Source organism: Asparagus officinalis, chromosome 1 (genome assembly GCF_001876935.1).
Source record: "Asparagus officinalis chromosome 1, Aspof.V1, whole genome shotgun sequence".
NCBI classification, from domain to species: Eukaryota; Viridiplantae; Streptophyta; class Magnoliopsida; order Asparagales; family Asparagaceae; genus Asparagus; species Asparagus officinalis.
The window spans coordinates 44,079,106-44,098,703 of NC_033794.1; the positions used below are offsets into that span (position 1 = coordinate 44,079,106).

Consider the following 19,598-nt stretch of genomic DNA (forward strand, 5'->3'; position numbering starts at 1 on the left):
CTTTTGTTATGTGTGGTGGAAAAACTGTGTAACATTTGACGGGCTATTCAGCAACAAGCCGTATACATCCTGTTGATATCAGATACAGTCAACTGTAGGAATCGTCCGTTGACAAGACAACTTCCCAAGAATGAAGAGCATATAGCATAAATTTAACGAGAACATTAAAGCACACAAAATTTTATTATTTGACTAGAAAACTAAAATCAGGGAAGTAAACCTCTCACAATTAAGGACATTTCAAGGATCTTCATGTGATTACCATAAACCACGGGGGAATTCTGTGTAATTAACTCGACAATTTATTAGATGATTAGCATAATACCTGTGATATATAAACCATGAGAAGGTTACTGATAACTCCTCAGGATGCATATTAAAGAGGAATATAATGCAGGCTAAAAAAATTGTTCCTAATCAGTACAGAGCATGCAACTTCACATTTTGTCTCGGGTAACTCCAGCTTAACATCAAAAGAGTTGATGGTTAAGGCTAAATTGCGTTTAAATGCCCTCTAGTCCCACCAACGTTGCACTGCACTTAAGTGACCCTTATTTTAAAACCGAGTAAATAAATACCCCCCAAATATTTAAATGTTACTGATAAATGAGCAAAGTTTCAGAATATTACACGTTAGTGCCCTCTTGTTTGCTTAGTATTGCAGGTTGGTGCCTTCCTGTTTATGCAACATTACATATAAGTACCTTCAGTTTGTAAATAACCTCACTTTAATACCCTAAAATTTCTAAAAGTTACACTTTAGTACCCTGTGTTATATGATATTTTTAGACGCATAAATAAATATTAACACCATCTGGGATTTTTTTAACTTCGTGATAGTGATCTGAAATATTTTAATACTTTTGAGTTATTTATTTGTTCGGTTTTAAAATAACGGTCACTTAAGTGCAATGTTCTAGATAGGCTGCTATGACCAAACGTACTGTAATGGCAGAAGTTTTCATCACCAGCTTCGAGAGTTTGATGAACAATATCCACATTTTCTTCATATGACGGTTCTTGGATCGTCTAATGCATTTAAATGCAGTTTAGCCGATGGTTCAGTCGAAGTAAGTTGCCGCACATAATAACATCCTTTTTGTTACTTTTGGCTGTCCTATGTCCACGGAAAATAGTAGATAAATCTTCACTAATTAGACGAGAGATTACAATTCACATAAATTGAGATTAATGATCTCAGGACACTCACAAATGATCTCCAGACTTTCTCCCTTAAACCATCTCTCTCCTTTAAATCACGATTGTAAGCTCATTCTCAGCGCAACAAGGTGTCAAAACACATTTCTATTTTAATGAATAATTGTAAAAGGCATTTTGCGTTATTTGTATGTAGTGAATTTTTTCACTGCCTTGCGTAAACACTTTGAGATACTTGTCATGCAACTGTCCTAGTTCTAAGCAGACGTGTATAGTTCCCTACTTGCATTTATAGGCTCAATCGGAATAAAAAATGCAAGAATAAGTGACTTGTAACAGATATTTACCAACAAAAAAGCAGAAGCCAGATCAAAGTCAGTTTATTACAAATTATCAAGTCATCAATATATCATTTAGCATTAAAATGTTGAATTGCTGCCTTTAAGAAACAAATTTCACTCATGATCACAACAAATCTAATGGATTGCAGTCGCTCAAGAATAACAAGATAAAGGCACCATATCAAACTAAGCATAGAAAGTTATTAGATGATCAAGACACCTACAGCAATCAACCGGTCCTCAGGATGATATGGACTCCACTGTCAGTATCCACGATGTCGCTAATCTCCCCAACCTTCAGCGCAAAAGTAGCTTCCTCAAATGGCTTCTGCATCTGACCCCGCCCAAAACGACCTGCAGGATAATAATTAAAAAGATCAGGAGCCAAAGTAATAGACCACTTAATAGATAATAGGATATCAATGTTTCTATTTAACACGATATGGGAACATAAATGTTGGAGCATTGAAGATATTTTCGAGGAGCTTTCTTTCCATGATCCAAAGTACTTCACTTATTGACAAGTGCTGGTTGCCAAGCATGTGAACATTAATGACCTTTCCTCTCTAATTAATCACAGTATAACATCTATAATGACATCAAGCATCACTTCCCATCACAACAGTAGTACATAAGCGGAAATGATATTTTGGACTGCACTTATAAATGTAGCCTAAGTTACAAGGAAGCTCCACATATTTCAATAAACATACTTTCATATACAACATGAAATTTAACTGCATTTTGCTACCTCCAATTATACATGTAATACACTTCAAATACCATATGTCAGAGACTTCCAGAATCACATACAAAAAATTGTAAATAGAGATAGAATATAGAGCTTTTGCTAGCATAAGGTCCTGGGAAAAAGTTGTCAAAACTCGAGCCTTCACATGCAACCCATAGTGAACTTCTGGTAAAAGTTGAATGGAGGTTTATAAACTATAGCCATTCAAGAATTTGAAAAAGTGGATCGGAAAAAAAAAACCCATTATTAGCACCTGCATACCAGAATGTACACGCTGTAATACTGGAACAAATTCATCCAGACGAGAAGATTATACTGCGGTCAAAGAATTGCAATCTCAACTACAGATCAAACTTTAATAAACTTTTGCAACTTTACGCCATGCAACAGAATATCCCTAAAACACATCTCAGCTTCTCTCTATACTGGTGCAAGATTATTGGATGTCTTCCTTCCATCTTCAAAAAGCTTAATTAAAGAAAATAGCATGGACATCAACGACTACAGCATTGGGGACTGCGCTACTGCTATACCTGTAATTTCATCTGTTTTGCACTATGAGACATTCCTAACAAATACATAAAATTAGCATCAAGCTAAAGTTCACAGAGTTTTCACCACCATAACCAGCTTAATTCAACCTTTTTATGTACCTTTACTCTATGCAAACAGAAGTAGCTATTTCTCAAGTAACTTAAACTCAAGAGACCCCATAAACAGATGGATGAAAGCTCTTCAAATCGGCACCCCATAACACAGGAATTGCTCCAAATTTTTCCTAAGAAAATTATGGACAGAGTAAACCAAATCCCAGGTGATCAGTTGTTCAGGAAAAACCCCATTGTTAGCAGTGTAACTGAATAACCCAGGAACTCTCCTAAACTGAGGGAACACCATGAAAGTCAGATGATAACATTTGACATAGGGAATTAGTAATCTTGGTAACGTGGCATAAACAAGAGGCAAGTGTAAAATATCAACGCGTCAACTTTTAACACAACAAAGTATAAAGAGAAAAACAATATTGAGATTTAACATCCGTAAAGCAAGTTGAGTGTTAATTTCAGGAGAACACATTATTTCTATCTAAAAATAATTTTTTTTTATAGAATATTAAAGAAAACCTAGTAAACTTTGTTATCCTGAATTAGTCATGCATAATACTGAGTTGGCATGTCCTACTGAATCAGCACCTAAGAGGTTGATTAGTATATTCTTTGGTTGTATGGATCCTTAACTAATAAAGGAATACTAAGCTTAGGCAAGAAAGAAACTACAATCAATCTTGTTCCTTTCGCACGTCAGCAGAGCCGAGATACCATTTTCTCAAATGAAAGGTGAAAATGCCAGGCACATAACCACAGCCTTCAAAATTCCTCATGCAGAAGAAACAATAGTTTTATAATGAAACAAAAGCACCCTATTCGAGAACTATCCACGATACCAACTCCATAAAATTAAAATTCCATTTTCCCACGTCCATGCTTTTGTTGAAACTTTTTTAAACTAACATCATCAGAAAATCCCAGGTTCCACTCTTCAAATAATCAAGGGGTAGTAGAAAGTTGATGATCAAGACTTTACACTGTAGTTTCCGACACTACAAACCTCAGATGTGAGAACGAGCATTGTGTTGAAACTACATACGGATCCATATCTAAAACTGGCATCAGCAGATTACGACGAGAGTCATGCCGAAAGAAGCAGTATCTAGGATTAACTATTGAACAGCCCGATTAAAAAGTTTGGTAGGGAGGTCATTCTGGTGCTCGACCTATTCTCGGGGTGACCTTCACGGTGAGGTTGCTGTCAATCAAGAACCTTGGTGTATTACTAAGACAGGGGTCAGAACTAGAATTGTAAATGCACCTCATCTTATGTTCACAGCAGTAACTTACTCATAACCGTCTATATTTCTAGGGCGCTTGAAACAATAAAAGTAAATATGACAAGCATCCGTGTAGAGTGCCATGTATTCGAGTCTTCAAACTACAAATTTCTACAAGCACGTTGCCCGTCGAGCAAACTTCGAAAAGATCCGTCCACGGAACAAAACCGCTCTACCCCCAGCACCCTAGATCTCCCTACTAATATCACTAAATGCGCCTAAAGAAACTACACGCAAACAGAATTGCATCCACACTAAAAAAAGACGCGACTTTTCAAATCCTATGACTACCATTCACCAGCGACATCGAAATCCGATAAAATGCCTAAGGATAAAACCCTAGTTTTCACAAAATCTAAAGAGGCCGCCAAAGGATAGATGCTAAAAAGCCGACCTAGATCACCGCCGCGCTTGGCGGAGCTACAATCCGAGTACTTCTTGGCAACATCCTCGAACTTCTCGTCTCCCGATGCGATCTTCTCCCTGAGCGCCTTCAGCTGCTCGACCGCCGCCTCCTTCGTCGTCGCCGATATGATCCTCCCCTCGGGATCTTTCCAGGACGCTTTCCTCCTCGATCCCTCGTGCTTGATCAGGACGTGGGAAGCCCTAACCTGAGGCTGAGACGCCATTGACGATGGCTTTTCCTTCCTCTTCTTGGTGGTGTGGTTGTCTTTTGCTGGCGGCGTAACCGATCCGATGGATGCGGCGCGCTTTGCGGTGCTTCTCCTTCTCGATTTTCGCCGATCTAGGGCTCGTTCTCTCTCTCTCTCTCTACCGTGGATATTTTGATTTTGATTTTGGCTTTGGGTTTGAGAATCTGAGATGGTAATAGTTAATAGTAGGGATGAGTCCGTTCTTACAAGTACGGTCACGTGTCAAGGGCTGATTCTTTCACCACAAACCTCACTTGAATCCGTACGGCACTTAGTCATTTTTTTCTTTACTAGAATGGCTAAGTTAGCCTAATCCCTCAAACACTCACTCAAGAGAAGGGAAGAGAACACTCAAGAGTGGAAGTTGAAGCTCTTATTGCTTTATTGCTTAGCAACTCTTGCTTGATACAAATGAAATGGCTTAGCCCTTATTTATAGGTAAGGCTAGCTTACAATGGATGACTATGATTAGCCTTCTAGATTGTTCTTACAATCAATGGTTAAGATTGAGTCTCTAGACTCTTCTCCTAAAATATCTCCCTAGATATTTACATGGGACTTTCTAGAAGCTTTTACAAGGGTCCTTAGATATTTTAATGAGACTTCCTAGAAGCTTCTAGATACAAGATATTTATCATACCTTTATTATCCAAGAAAACTCTAGAAAACCCTAGGATCTTCATGGACCCAACCATGAATAAGTGAGTCCAAATGCACCCAATTGAGCCAAAAATGGGGCGGTTCGTGACATTCTACCCCACCTATCCAAGCGATGCCCTCATCGCTTAGTCTTCTCCTGACGAAACTTCTCGATCAAGTATTCAAACTGCCACAAGGATCGCGTAGGTTCCCAACTGTTCTCACTGTCGGGTAAGCTCTTCCACTTCACAAAGTACTCTAACCTCGGGTGGTTGTTGGCTTCACGAACCGTCCTATCCGCAAGAATTAACCTCGGGTGGTTGTTGGCTTCACGAACCGTCCTATCCGCAAGAATTTCTTCGGCCTCCTTGTCGAATTCCATACGAATCCCTATTGGCGCTCGACTAGACTTTCCTCTATCTGGATCTTCCATATCTTGATGATATGGCTTTAACATGCTCACATGGAAGACCGGATGATACTTCACGGTTGGGGGAAGCTTTACCCTGTAAGCCACGTTCCACACTCTCTTCTCAATTGGAAATGGGCCCTCATACTTGCGTATCAAGCTCTTGTGTAGCCCTTTATGTTGATCCAATGTAGAAAGCTTGACAAGGACCAAGTCTCCAACTTGATACTCCATATGTCTTCGCTTCTTGTCGGCCCATTTCTTCATCTTCTTTGACGCCTTATTCAAGCACGAGCGTGCCAATTCGTTCTGATCTTGCCACTCCTTAGCAAATCGGTAAGCGGCTGGGCTATTTCCCTTATAACCTGTAGCAATAGCGTATTGGAGTGAGTGGTTGCTGACCTGTGATGATCTCGAATGGGCTCGTCCCGGTAGACTCATTCCTTTGCAAATTGTAGGAGAATTAGGCTATGTCCAGTAGCTTCGCCCAATTCTGCTGGTTAGCACTCACATAGTGTCTCAAGTATACCTCCAACAAGGCGTTTACCCGCTCCGTCTGGCCATTTGTCCGAGGGTGGAAGCTAGTAGAGAAGTTTAGATCTGACCCCATGAGTTTGAAGAGTTCCGTCCAGAACCTTCCTGTGAAGCGACCATCCCGATCGCTTACGATGGACTTTGGTAGCCCCCCAATACTTCACCACGTGTTTCAGAAATAGTGGTGCCGCTACCTCGGCTAGACACTTGGCTGGGGCTGGAATGAAAATGCCGTATTTAGAGATCCGGTCAACCACCACCATAAGAATGCTGCATCCATCTGACTTGGGTAGACCCATGATGAAGTCCATGGAAATGCTTTCCCAAGATCTCTCCGGAATAGGTAATGGTTCTAACAGTCCGGCCGGTGTTCTCTGCTCTGTCTTGTCTTGTTGGCACACAAGACAAGTCTTCACGTAGGCCTCAACATCATCCCTTATGCGAGGCCAATAATACGTCTCTTCTACAAGAGACAGAGTTCCGTGCACGCCTGGATGTCCCGCCCATTGAGAGTCATGACATTCTTTAAGGATCTCCCTCCTTAGATTCCCGAATAATGACACGTACACCCGTCTCCCTTTGGTATAAAGTAGGTCTCCTTCTAGCCAGAACCTTCGAGTTTTGCCTTCTTTTGCGTAGTCCACCATGTTCTTGGCTGTAGGATCATGAGACAAACCTTCCTTAATACGATCAAGTAAGGTGCTCCGAGGATGACTTATCATAGTAGCAAGTTATGTCTTCCGGCTTAACGCATCTGCCACTATGTTGATTTTTCCCGGTTTGTACTCGAGCACATAGTCAAACTCTGCCAAGAAATCCTACCATCGTGCCTGCTTAGGAGATAACTTCTTCTAAGTTTGGAAATAGCTGGTGGCCACATTGTCTGTCTTTACTACGAATTTGGACCCAAGTAGGTAATGCCTCCAAACTCTGAGATAGTGGATCACGGCCGTCATCTCCTTCTCTTGAACGGTGTACCGCCTCTCGGTGTCTTTTAACTTTCGACTCTCGTAGGCCACGGGGTGTCCTTCTTGCATCAACACCCCTCCAATTGTGAAGTCACTCGCATCAGTGTGTACCTCATAGGGCTTGCTGAAGTTAGGAAGAGCGAGAACTGGTTCCTCCATCACAGGTCTCTTTAAAGCTTCGAATGCCATCTGGCATTTTGAACTCCAATCTCATGCCTGGTTTTTCTTCAGCAAGTCTATCAGTGGAGCCGCCAATGCTGAGTAGCTCTTTATGAATCTTCGGTAGTAGTTCACCAAGCTCAGAAATGATCACAGCTCTGTCACCTTGGTAGGAGGCTCCCACTCTAGTATGACTCACACCTTAGCTTGATCCATGCGAATTTTGCCTCCTCCAATGATGTGGCCTAAGAAGACCACCTCCTCCTGTGCGAACGAGCACTTTTCTCTCTTCACATAGTGTTCATTACTTCTAAGCGTCTGGAATACTTGCCTCAAGTGTTCCACATGCTCGTCCATGGTTTGGCTATAAATCATAATATTGTCCAAGTAGACCACCACGAAATGGTCTAGGAAAGGCTCCAACACTTTGTTCATCATGGTGCAGAATGTAGTCCAAGTAGACCACCACGAAATGGTCTAGGAAAGGCTCCAACACTTTGTTCATCATGGTGCAGAATGTAGCTGGAGCATTGGTGAGACCGAACGAAGGCTCCAACACTTTGTTCATCATGGTGCAGAATGTAGCTGGAGCATTGGTGAGACCGAACGGCATAACCAGGAATTCATAAGAGTTGTACCTGGTTGCACATGTCGTCTTTGGTTCATCTCCTTCAGCAATCCGTACTTTATAGTATCCCGAGTGCAAGTCAAGCTTAGTGAAGTACCTTGTCTGCCCCAATCTGTCGAATAAGTCCACAATCATTGGAATGGGATACTTGTTCTTCACCGTGATCTTGTTTAAAGCCCGGTAGTCGATGCATAGCCGCAATGACCCATCGTGCTTCTTATGGAACAATACAGGGGCACCATATGGAGCCTAAGACGGACAAATGTATCCGGCATCCAGCAACTCCTTCAGTTGTTTTTGAAGTTCCTCCAACTCCGGTAGTGCCATGCATCTCCTTCAGCAATCCGTACTTGATAGTATCCCGAGTGCAAGTCAAGCTTAGTGAAGTACCTTGTCTGCCCCAATCTGTCGAATAAGTCCACAATCATTGGAATGGGATACTTGTTCTTCACCGTGATCTTGTTTAAAGCCCGGTAGTCGATGCATAGCCGCAATGACCCATCGTGCTTCTTATGGAACAATACAGGGGCACCATATGGAGCCTAAGACGGACAAATGTATCCGGCATCCAGCAACTCCTTCAGTTGTTTTCGAAGTTCCTCCAACTCCGGTAGTGCCATGCGATAAGGTCCCATGGCTGGGGGATGAGCTCCTGACTCGAGCTCGATCTTGTGATCCACCTCTCTCCTAAGTGAGAGCTTACTTGGTAGCTTTGCGGGCATGATGTCGTGGTAGTCCTCCAAGACACTTCGGATATTCTCGGGCACGTCTTCTCCCTGGTGTAGTCTTCCTCCACCTTGATTGTAGTAATAAAAGTTGGCTCATGTCGACGGACGCCCTTGGACACTTGTAAGGCCGAGAGCATTTTAGAAGTCACACTCTCGCGCTTGATCGGAACTGTGCACGCCCTGCCCTCTAGGATGCACATTGTGTTGGTGTATGGAACCAACACGGCCTTCACCTTGTCCAAAAATTCCAAGCCAAGTACTACGTCAAAGTGGTCCATGGTCACGACCGTCAAGTCTTCTTGGCCACACCATTCTCCAATGCTTACATCTACCTTCTGAGCCACGCTAGCGATGAGAGTGGGACTTGAATTGATAGCTTTGATGACACCCCCTCCCTTGGTGATCTTAAGATTCAACCTACTAGCAACATCGCGAGAAACCAAGAGATGAGAAGCACCAGTATCTTGAAGGGCCTTGAAGGTTTTACCGAAAATGGTTGTTTCAATGAACATCGCGCCCCGAGCTCTTGCATCCACTTTTGCCTTGATTGCATTGAGGAGACGAAGTGAGTTGATTCGGGTCTCCTCATTTTGCTTCTCCTCTTCCTTCTGAACTAGGACCGCAAGATTGGCCCTCTTGGGACAGTCCATAGCCTTATGTGGACCGTTGCAGAAGTAGCATGCCAACTTCTTTGAACGGTGACCTCCTTTAGAGTTGTCATAGGATTTACCCTTCTCGGACGTTGACTTAGGTGGGAACTCTTTGGATGGCTTATCCTTCTCTCCCCCACCTTTAGTAAGCGTACCCTTTTTATCTTTTGCCTTGGACGAGTTGTTCACCTTCTTGAACTCGATCAGCGACTCGGCTACTTGCATTACTTGGGCCAGAGTCTGAACGCCACGCCTTTGTAACTCCATCTTGGCCCATCCTGTGAGGCCATCCATGAACGAGAATAGAGAGTCCTTCTCACCCATGTCTGGGATCTCCAGCAGCAACTCTGAAAATTCTTTCACGTAATCATGAATTGAACCTTTTTGAGTAAGGCGACGGAGTTTACCTCGGGCCTCATCCTCAGCATTCTCCGGGTAGAATTGCCGCTTTAGATCTGCCTTGAATTCTTTCCAAGTAGTAATGGAGCACGTACCCTTTTTCATATCCTCGCATCGTCTACGCCACCACAACGTAGCGATGTCTTCGAGATAAAGAGGTATGGGTTGGAGCTTGGCTGCATCATCCCTATATCCGACTACATTGAAGTATACTTTCATGTTCCATAGGAAGTTATCAATCTCCCGGGCACCCCTAACTCCTTTATACGGCTTCGGTTTAGGAGTATCTTTAGCCATGAAAGGTTGTGAAATCATACCTCGAGTTGCCAAGTTAGCATCATATTGGCTAAACTTTTCTTTAAATTCAGTCATCTCCTTTAGGAACATTTCTCCTTGGCTCCGTAAGAATGCACACTCCTCACGTACGGATGTGATCCCTTGCTGTAGCATGTCGACGGCGGAATTCAAGGCCGACTACATCTCCTCCCGAAGTTCATCTCCTGCAGACTCTAACTTCTCGATGCGCTCGTCAAAAGCCTCCATCTTATCCGCCATGATAAGGTCCACCTTAGCCAACCGTGCCTCCAACATCGTCATGATGTCACGAGATTTATCCCTACATTGCCTTGGAACATCCTTCGGATCCACCACACCAAGTACTTCGGAACGAAGGTCGGAGCTTGACATTATCACTTTCGAACCTTGGCTCTGATACCAAATGTCACGGGCTGATTCTTTCACCACAAACCTCACTCGAACCCGTGCGGCACTTAGTCACTCTTTCTCTCACTAGAATGGCTAAGTCAGCCTAATCCCTCAAACACTCACTCAAGAGAAGGGAAGAGAACACTCAAGAGTGGAAGTTGAAGCTCTTATTGCTTTATTGTTCTACCTTATGTTAATCAACCAAGTGAATAGTCTCTAGAATATTCCCATTGTTGGTCTCAAGATTATTTTAAATGTCATCTACTCTCATTGATTGTATTACTTACAACTTAATTTACTACCCCTTTCAAATAGGAGGATTATTTTTGAAGAAGGGAAATTTTGTCGTCTTAGGTAAAATTTAACACAGTTTAACAAATTCACACGATGAACAACTTAGGTACATGTTTGCTCCATTTTGTAACTTAGGGTATATAAGTGTTTTTTGGGGGAAACAATATGGTATTTAAGTGCAATTTAGCCTTTGGCTAAAGAATTTGGTTTTTAAATATTAAATTATTATACTATAATGTTATAAAAGTATGTAGGATGCTAAAGAATTTGGTTTTCAGACATTAGGGTCTATTTGGCTCTTTTCATGTAATTCATGGGATTGCTACAGTAATATGGGATTGAGTGGTCTCAGCCTGATGGCTACTAATAAAACATCCCCAAAACATCTCCTCATGCTGGGAATTAACAGTAGGCTACCAACTCAGCTTTGATCATGCCACATTAGATCCCACTTTGCCCAAACAAACATTCTTTTTTTATGTAATGATTTAGCATTCAAATAGCTACACTATTAGAACACCCAGACCCCCGAACCAATCAGCCCCTTAGGGACTACTTGGATGAGTTGTTTTTGCTTGAAAGTTACAGTAGCTATCAAGCTACAATATTTTTACGCATTTATGCTATTTGGCTGTGCAAATAAAGTGCTAATGTGGCAGTAAAAAATCTTACTTGGCAGCCTCTGACCAATTTCCCCAAAAAGAAGCGTTTTGAGCAGAAGTTACTATACCTATCAGGTTTAACTTTCCAACTGATTTCCTAGCTACAATAACTTTAACATGAATTGCTAAAATAACCAAACAAGGCCTTAGTCAATAGACCTATTCGACATCGAGTACACATCAGATTTGTAGCCCTTGCATGTCAGCCTTTTTGATGTCGGCATCTGAACATCCAATGTCAGTTCCTCTACCACAATTTCAAAATAAACTGATCTTGATCGGCTGATGTTGGTTGGAAGAATAGTAGATGGTAGGTATTCTTCATGCACAAACTCCAAAATAAATTCACTTCATTCGACGTTGCATTCGATGCTAACCATTGTTTTGGAATCAAGCCATGACATATTGGTTCTATTTGTAAATGAAGTAGAGAGAAAAATATATACTTTGGCTGTTGAAGGGCTTAATAGTTCGAATAACTATGGAGATTTTCAATATGCAGTATTCAGTGATACACTAAAACTTAGGGGTTTGGGTTTTAACTACTTTTTGTCAAATAGAACAGAACTGATATAGATTCAATCGTCGAGTGTTCTGGAAGTCTTGGGTCTTAGGATTTTTGAATCAAAACAACTTAGTTTCAAGTTCAAATTTTAACCCATCAATTATCCACATTCTTATACATCCATAGGATTCATTTGGACCCTCTTTTACTTAGAATAAATCATCAACCTAGATTCTACCATTGCTAAGTTTGAGGTTCACCAAATGCCTACATTTTTGACATTGGATTCCCTTACTCCTTCTCACAAGAAACTCAAACATCAATGTATCTTCTAAGAGACATAATCTGCCATTTAGAATTCAAAAACAAAGGAAACTAGTGCTAATGCAACTATTCGCTAATCTTTCCTTTTCCAACATTGGATATGATGTCAAGCCAAAACTAAAGGTCTTCATCCCCAAGCAACAACTCCACTAATTTGAAATCATTCACAACTCACTTTGAAGATTTTTTTTCCAAAAGAATAACTCAAAATCATAAAGATGAAGGAAAACCCAACAAGGAAATGTAAACGTATTATTTAGCAAATCACTTGCCTTGGTGATGAAATGAGGTCAATCCCCTCTCCTTTTAGTCTCAAGTGATCCTAACTTCAAAAACCAAGGGTTTTGCTAGAGGAATATCTTAGTTGGTCATGGTTTTAGGTCTCTTGGTGCTCTACTTAGTGGGTTCACCCATTAGGCTAAAGCCAATCTATACTATTATAAAATTGTTTTGGATGTTAAATTTTTTTTCTTAAAATGCGCCCCAAACGCGTATGCACCCATTAAACACATACATACATACATACATACATACATAAATACACTCTAGTTCATGTTCAAACACATACATGCATATATAAAACACATATATACATACATATATAAATCACACCCCTTCAAATTCTTATCATAACCCCTAGTTAAATTAATTATAATAAACACACCTCCAAATTGCAGTTATAAAATTCCCTTACCACTATAAATTTTTTTTCTCATAATTATGTAACATTTTTTAACTATAGTTAGATATATCTATATTAATGTATATTTTTCTCTTAATTAATGTCAACCTCTATATAATTATCTATATATATGTCTTCATGTTATATTTTCCTCTTTAATTTTAGCATTCATATTCAGTTGAGAATTACCAGTAATTGTCTACAACGACAAACCACAACACATTATTAATTATTGGTTTTGATACAAGGGAGGGAAGGGGAGGGGAGTGCTTGAGGTGAACCCAAGGGGAGGGAGTGAAAAGTGAAAGGTGGAATGTACTTAATTGTGTTTGGATAGACAACAAGGGGATGACAAGGTATGATATAACATGTTTGTTTAGAATAAATTATGGAAAGGGATGAAAAATACTTGACTAATATGCCTTTTTAAAGATGTAATAGGCAATTTTATTAATTATGAGTTCAGGTTCTCATAGGTCAATCTTGAGATTTTAAGAAAATTTCATTTGCAATTCTCCTCCCCACTCACAATCCTCTTACTTTAGGAAGACTAGTATAATGCACGTGCTTTGTACGTGGACATGCTGTTGTATTTAATATTATATTATTTAATAAATTATATATAAACATTTTACAAGGTTATTTAATTGCACTATGATTAAATTTTTTAAGTTATACTATAATTAATACTCATACTATTATTAACATACATTTAATAGTTATTTAAATTAGCTTATTATTATATTATTAAACAATTTATTTAGAGTATAATTATTAAATAATAATGTAATCATTAGTTTAAGTAACACTATTGATATAATTAAACCATTTATATTATTAAATATTTATGTTATGGACATATTTTACTGTAATATTTATTAAATAGTGGCAGTAATTTTTAATATTATATAACTTTACGTTATAAAATATATTACCTTGCTCGATAATTAATATCATCTTAGTAATAAAAAATTGGATGGTATAAATTTAAAATGCTATTATTTAGGATAAATACTTTATATAAAAATATTGGATCCTTGAAATTTATGAGACATTTACTTTCCAACAAAAAGTGAATGACTCATAGAATTCAAAAATCCAATATTTTTATATAAAGTAACTTTTCTAAATAAAAGTATTTTTAATTCATAATGTTCAATTTTTATTACTAAGATGATATTATAATATTGAAAAGGGTGATATTCCTTACAATACAAAGAATCAACCCCTATTTATACTATTATTAATAACTATAATTATGTACGATATTTTATTAAATAAATAAATTTACTATTTCATTGCAATTAATAATTCTTTTATAAGGAATTATAATATATTTATTAACTTTATTATCATTATAAATTATTAATATATTCTAGTGAGTGACCAAATATTTAGGGAAAAAGAAGAGAAAAATATATGTCTCATAAATTTCATGGATCCAAATATTTTTATATAAATTAATTTTTAAAAATAAAAATATTTTTAATTTATAATGTCCAAAATTTTATTACTAAGATGATATTAATTATCGAACAAGGTAATATTCTTTGCAACATAAAGAAGTAACCCCTGTTTATACTATTATTAATAGTTATAATTATGTGCATTAATTTATTAAATGAATGACTTTTACTATTTTATATAATTAATAATTATTTATAATAAATTATCATATATTTATGAATTTTTTATCTTTATAAATTATTAATATATTCTAGTGAATGACCAAATAATTTGAGAAAATGAAGAGGTGCATAATTAATGAGAGGTTATGGATCATTAGTTTTATAAATAATAATATAATTGTGAGAGATAAAAAATTGAGAGGATAAAAAGGGAAATCAAAAGATTTGACATGGGTATTCTCTTTTATAAGTAGTATAGATAGATATAGATATAGATATAGATTAAGAAAGTGGATAAATTCTTTACTTTTTAGCCCTCTTCTGCTGCTAACTAAAAAGTGCAAATAAATACAATTTTAGGAGAGTTAATATTCTATCCTCCCCCTCCCCCTCCTAAAAAATTCTGTCCAAACCCAGTGTAGGTTCTATGATGATAACTAAAAACCCATTAGAAACATGAAGAGATTAATAATGTATAAAACAACCTTCCGTATCATTCTTAAATCGTATGAAGCATTTATTATGTGATCTCTCATATTCTAGCATCTTCCTCCTTTCTTAAAACTAGTTGGATTGCACGTGCAATGCACGTGGTAAATTTTTTAATATTATTTTAAATTATAATTTTATTTAAGGAAAGATTTCGTATAAATTTATTAAATGTAAACAATATAGCCAACATATGAACAACCCAATGAACTTTTTTGAAGTTAATTTGTATGTTAAAAATATAATAACAGAACCTTACCATTACTCCTATCATTAAATAAACCTATTCATGATTATTATATTGAAATTTGATGATTATATCAAAGACAATGTAAATTATTTGACTTAAAACAAACACAAATGAATTTTCTATTATTCATCTAAAAGTAAAAAGATAGTAAAGAAACAACCTTGAAAAATTGTGGCCTTTTAGTTAAAAGATCCAAAGTTAAATATATTAAAAAATTGTGGCCTTTCAATATATTAAAATTTGTAATTTTCCTAGCCCTTCAGTATTCTATGGCTTATGACATCGAAGTTTAATATATGTTGACAATATCCTATTGAATATTTATTTGAACATGGAGTTTTAAGCTTATTAACCCAAACCGTTGTATTATTGAACATCCGAATTGAATTGCTCTATTGGTTGCAATCAACATAATTCATGAATGCTTTGATTGATTATCCTATGCATTTAGCGGCTGACATCAAATTCTATAGTGTGTGATCTCAAGTCTATTAAAAGTTGAAATCCAAACTATTCATCATGATGTGCAGGTCCAAAAAAAATGTTTTATGAAATCTCTAGACTTGGACATTACGATTTTAGGATTTAAACATTACATAGTACAATTCTTATTTTATTTTTAAGGTTTGTTAGCTCTATCCTTAAAAATATGTCAGAGAATAGACAGACAATCATTTTTGTTAACACTAAAAAACATTTAATTTTTCAATCAGATAAATATTTATGAACTAATGGATCGTTTTGTGTTCAATCTTTTGGAAAAGGTTATGCTTGATCAAATGGCACCACTGTTTAATGAAAGCTGGCGGGCAAAGTTCGAGAGAGTTAAGTAAAATAGCTTCTCGGATCTAAGGGGTCTTTGGGTCCTCCATGAGATAATAATCCCTATCATCTCGAAGCTTCTGACTATACTTTTTGTTCCCTATGTATTTGCCAGAGGTCTATTCCTGTGCTTGGCTATCCATTGATCATTAACTTTGCGGTCTATCAGTTTGCTTAGCTCGGTTGCCTTCTCTTCAGCGTGATGTTCTTCTGTGCGAAGAGGTTCCGTGTTTGGTTCATTAGTCTCCACAACTCCATTAGAGACGACCGATATCTTATTGGCAGGAGATTGCATAATTTCGTCAAAGACTCGGTCGATAAGCGTAATTAACAACCTGCAATTATTCCTAAATACAAGGCGACTTTAACCCTCCAGCTGGATTGATGCATCTTGAGCAAGAAGCAAATGCTGGGCTGAGGCTCAGGCAGAGAAATAACCCACATCTTTAGCATTTTTTCTAGCTGTAGGGACTGAAAAGGCTAAAACATTTTTCCACAATGTATGTATAGTAATGGTCATCTGTTTGAAAATTGATTCGCTGAATTTGTGAATACACCATGGTTCAAGTTTGTAGCCAATATGGGCTAACTTCTGCTGTGTCAATGAGCAGTGCTGAATGGAAATATAGCCAAGAAATTGATTCTATTCAATGTGTACAGGAAAACATGGTTTGATGACATACAATGTTAAAGTGTACAGATGCTAATGAAGTGCATTTTCGTTGGCATGCTTTATTTTAACTGAAATGTGCGTAGCTGTTGAATTGCGTTTGGTCTGCAAGCTATTTTCTTGTCTGAGACAATTTGCAAGGTTATCGGGTAAAAGATACCTAATTTTATCGTGTTGAAAGATAATTAGCAATGTTAGCATGAAAGTAAGGATGCCTTTTGTTAATAGTTTTTTATTTTTTTCGTCTTGAGAATTGATTGTTTTATTATATCCTCTTCTTAAATACACATGCATAAGCATTGAATATCTTCTAATACAATAGATGAATTTACATCTTTGTTTGCGGCTGTGAGCCTTAGCATGCAAAGAACGAATATTTTTGAAGGCATGTTTGATACCAAGGTTTGGAGTCTGTAAACAACAAATACACATTGATTTTGCTATGAGTTGTGGTGCCTACCGCTATACAGTATTTGCATGACGTTCATACCCAAAATGCAAGCCCAATAAAGAGTTAGTTGACTAGCATCATTCATGATTCAAGCTCTGCCGACTTGTTATGTCGCCTAATATCTCGTCGGATCATCACTATCATGTACCTATAGAGAAAAACCCAGGATTGTAAGCAAGAAGAAAAGCAAGCACACAACTTTGAGGGTTAATCACAAATACATTTCCTTACTGTGGAGGTTTAGCTATTTATCGTCTCTAAACTGTTATATTGGCATATAAACACCCCATTCCTAGATGGAATAATCTCTCCATCATATGTGCAATTAGGTGAAAACATAAGGGGTACATTTGCAATTAACTCTCCATATTTGTGCTCAGTAAACATATGATTAACCATATTCATGTGAAAAATAAAGATCATAGAACCCAACTATAAGAGACTCATCCTTTCTTTCTTTCTTTCTTTATTTTTCTCCTTTTTGTAACAGTAAATTTATTCTAGCAATCAAGAAACTACAAAATTTCATAAGATCAAGCTAATATTAGACAACAAACAAAAAGCACCCTAATAAAACTTTTTATTAATTGTAAAGCCACAGATTACAAGGTTAAAAAATTATGCCTTATCCTAAGAGAGCATTGACTGAATATGGATGTGTTTTAGTCTAGGCAAAAACAGAAACTAATTAAAAGCATGCATAAGGAAAAAAAAAAAAAAGAAAGGTATCTGTTTTCTATTTCGGTTCAATCAAATAAAATATATAATCAAATAAACCCAAGTAAAAATAATATTAAATATGAAGATTTACCTTGATGGATGGGAGAACATGCAACATCCAAATCATTAATCCTCTAAATACTTTATGAAAATGTCAATTGCCATAAAAAATAATTACAGTGCAAGAAAAGAAACTAAATTCTAATGCATAGAACCTAAATTGCTTTAGACAGAATAATTAGGTTGGTGTTAGGCTTACTTCCAAAATGCAATGAGTCCATTAGTAGCTTCCCAAAATCATATGATGGGAAATGCTTCTTCTTGATGCTTTAGTATCTCTCCCCTTTGCGATTCTACATTAAATCTTAGGTTAGGGCAGTCACAAGGTGTTGCATGATCATTCTAGTTCCCAGTTTTTACATTAGGGTTGCAGGGGAAAGAAAGGGGAGTTGATCAGAAACTAATCAGATAAAATAATATATAATCAAATAAAAATATATATAATCAAATAAACCAAAGTTGGTTAACTGCAGCAAACACATTTGAAGATTCATAACAATTGGCATTATCTTCTTAGTGTCAGCCGAAATATAGTAGCTGAACCTGAAAAGGGTTGAGAGTTCGTTCGTGCATACACATCAATTTTCTCCCAAAGAGCACAAGCTTGCAAAAGATCTTCAGGTGAAATCAATTCTGTAACAGCAGGAAGAAGGATTAAGCTAACTAAAAGAATAAAAAATAGATTGACAAATTTAAAGCATACATACACATCCCTCTGGCACGATTAAAAAGACAGTAAATATCTATCACCGCCATCATTCCTCCAGCTCTCTCAAGTGGATTAGGGGGGGTTGATCAGAAACTAATTAAGGGATTAGGGGGAGAGAGAAGAGAGGCCGATAGTGTACCCGACGTAGAGAAAGGCTATAATCGAGGGGGAGCGGAGGAATTCTTCAAGTAACTTGCGACTTCTGAGATTTCTTAATTTCTCCTGATCCTTCCTGATGCCTAAAATCTGATAGTTGAGGAGAAGATCGAAGAGAAGCTTTGTGGACGATGAGGCTAATACTGCGTTGTCGGAGGAAATTCCTAATGGATGAAACATAGAAGGGAAGAACGAAGATTTAGGGCTTTACATCTTTTGATTTCTGAGTAATTAAAAAAAACGTTTGTTAAGTTCATGAAATAAAAGATTAGGATAACTTTGTTATATTTACAATAGGTGAAGGGTAATTTGGGGTAGAGAAAATTTTGCTATAACTCCCTCTTTTAAAGAGTAGATAGATAGATTGTTATTCCTCTCATGTACACGCATCAATACATTCGACTCTTGAAACACATCACAAGATCTCACGTATATACAAACAGAGAACAAGTAACTAAAGCAATAAATGATATAGAATCAACAACAAGTTCCGTAGATAACATCCAAAAAGATGGGTAAAGTACTACTAGTTTAGTACATAAGAGATGTCCAACTATGCGTAAACA

General features: G+C 37.5%; 2 protein-coding genes across 2 annotated transcripts; both read right to left on the bottom strand.

Annotated features, from left to right (window-relative positions):
- On the bottom strand, positions 1,501-4,954 carry LOC109823443 (peptidyl-prolyl cis-trans isomerase Pin1). The gene is made up of 2 exons (XM_020389732.1): positions 4,533-4,954; positions 1,501-1,853 (listed from the first exon to the last, which is right to left on the bottom strand). Exons 1-2 carry the CDS (start codon positions 4,765-4,767, stop codon positions 1,729-1,731), a joined length of 360 nt encoding a protein of 119 aa, XP_020245321.1. The 5' UTR covers positions 4,768-4,954; the 3' UTR covers positions 1,501-1,728.
- Positions 5,570-6,280, bottom strand: LOC109833751. The gene has a single exon (XM_020401549.1). The coding sequence runs from the start codon at positions 6,278-6,280 to the stop codon at positions 5,570-5,572; it is 711 nt and encodes a 236-aa protein (XP_020257138.1).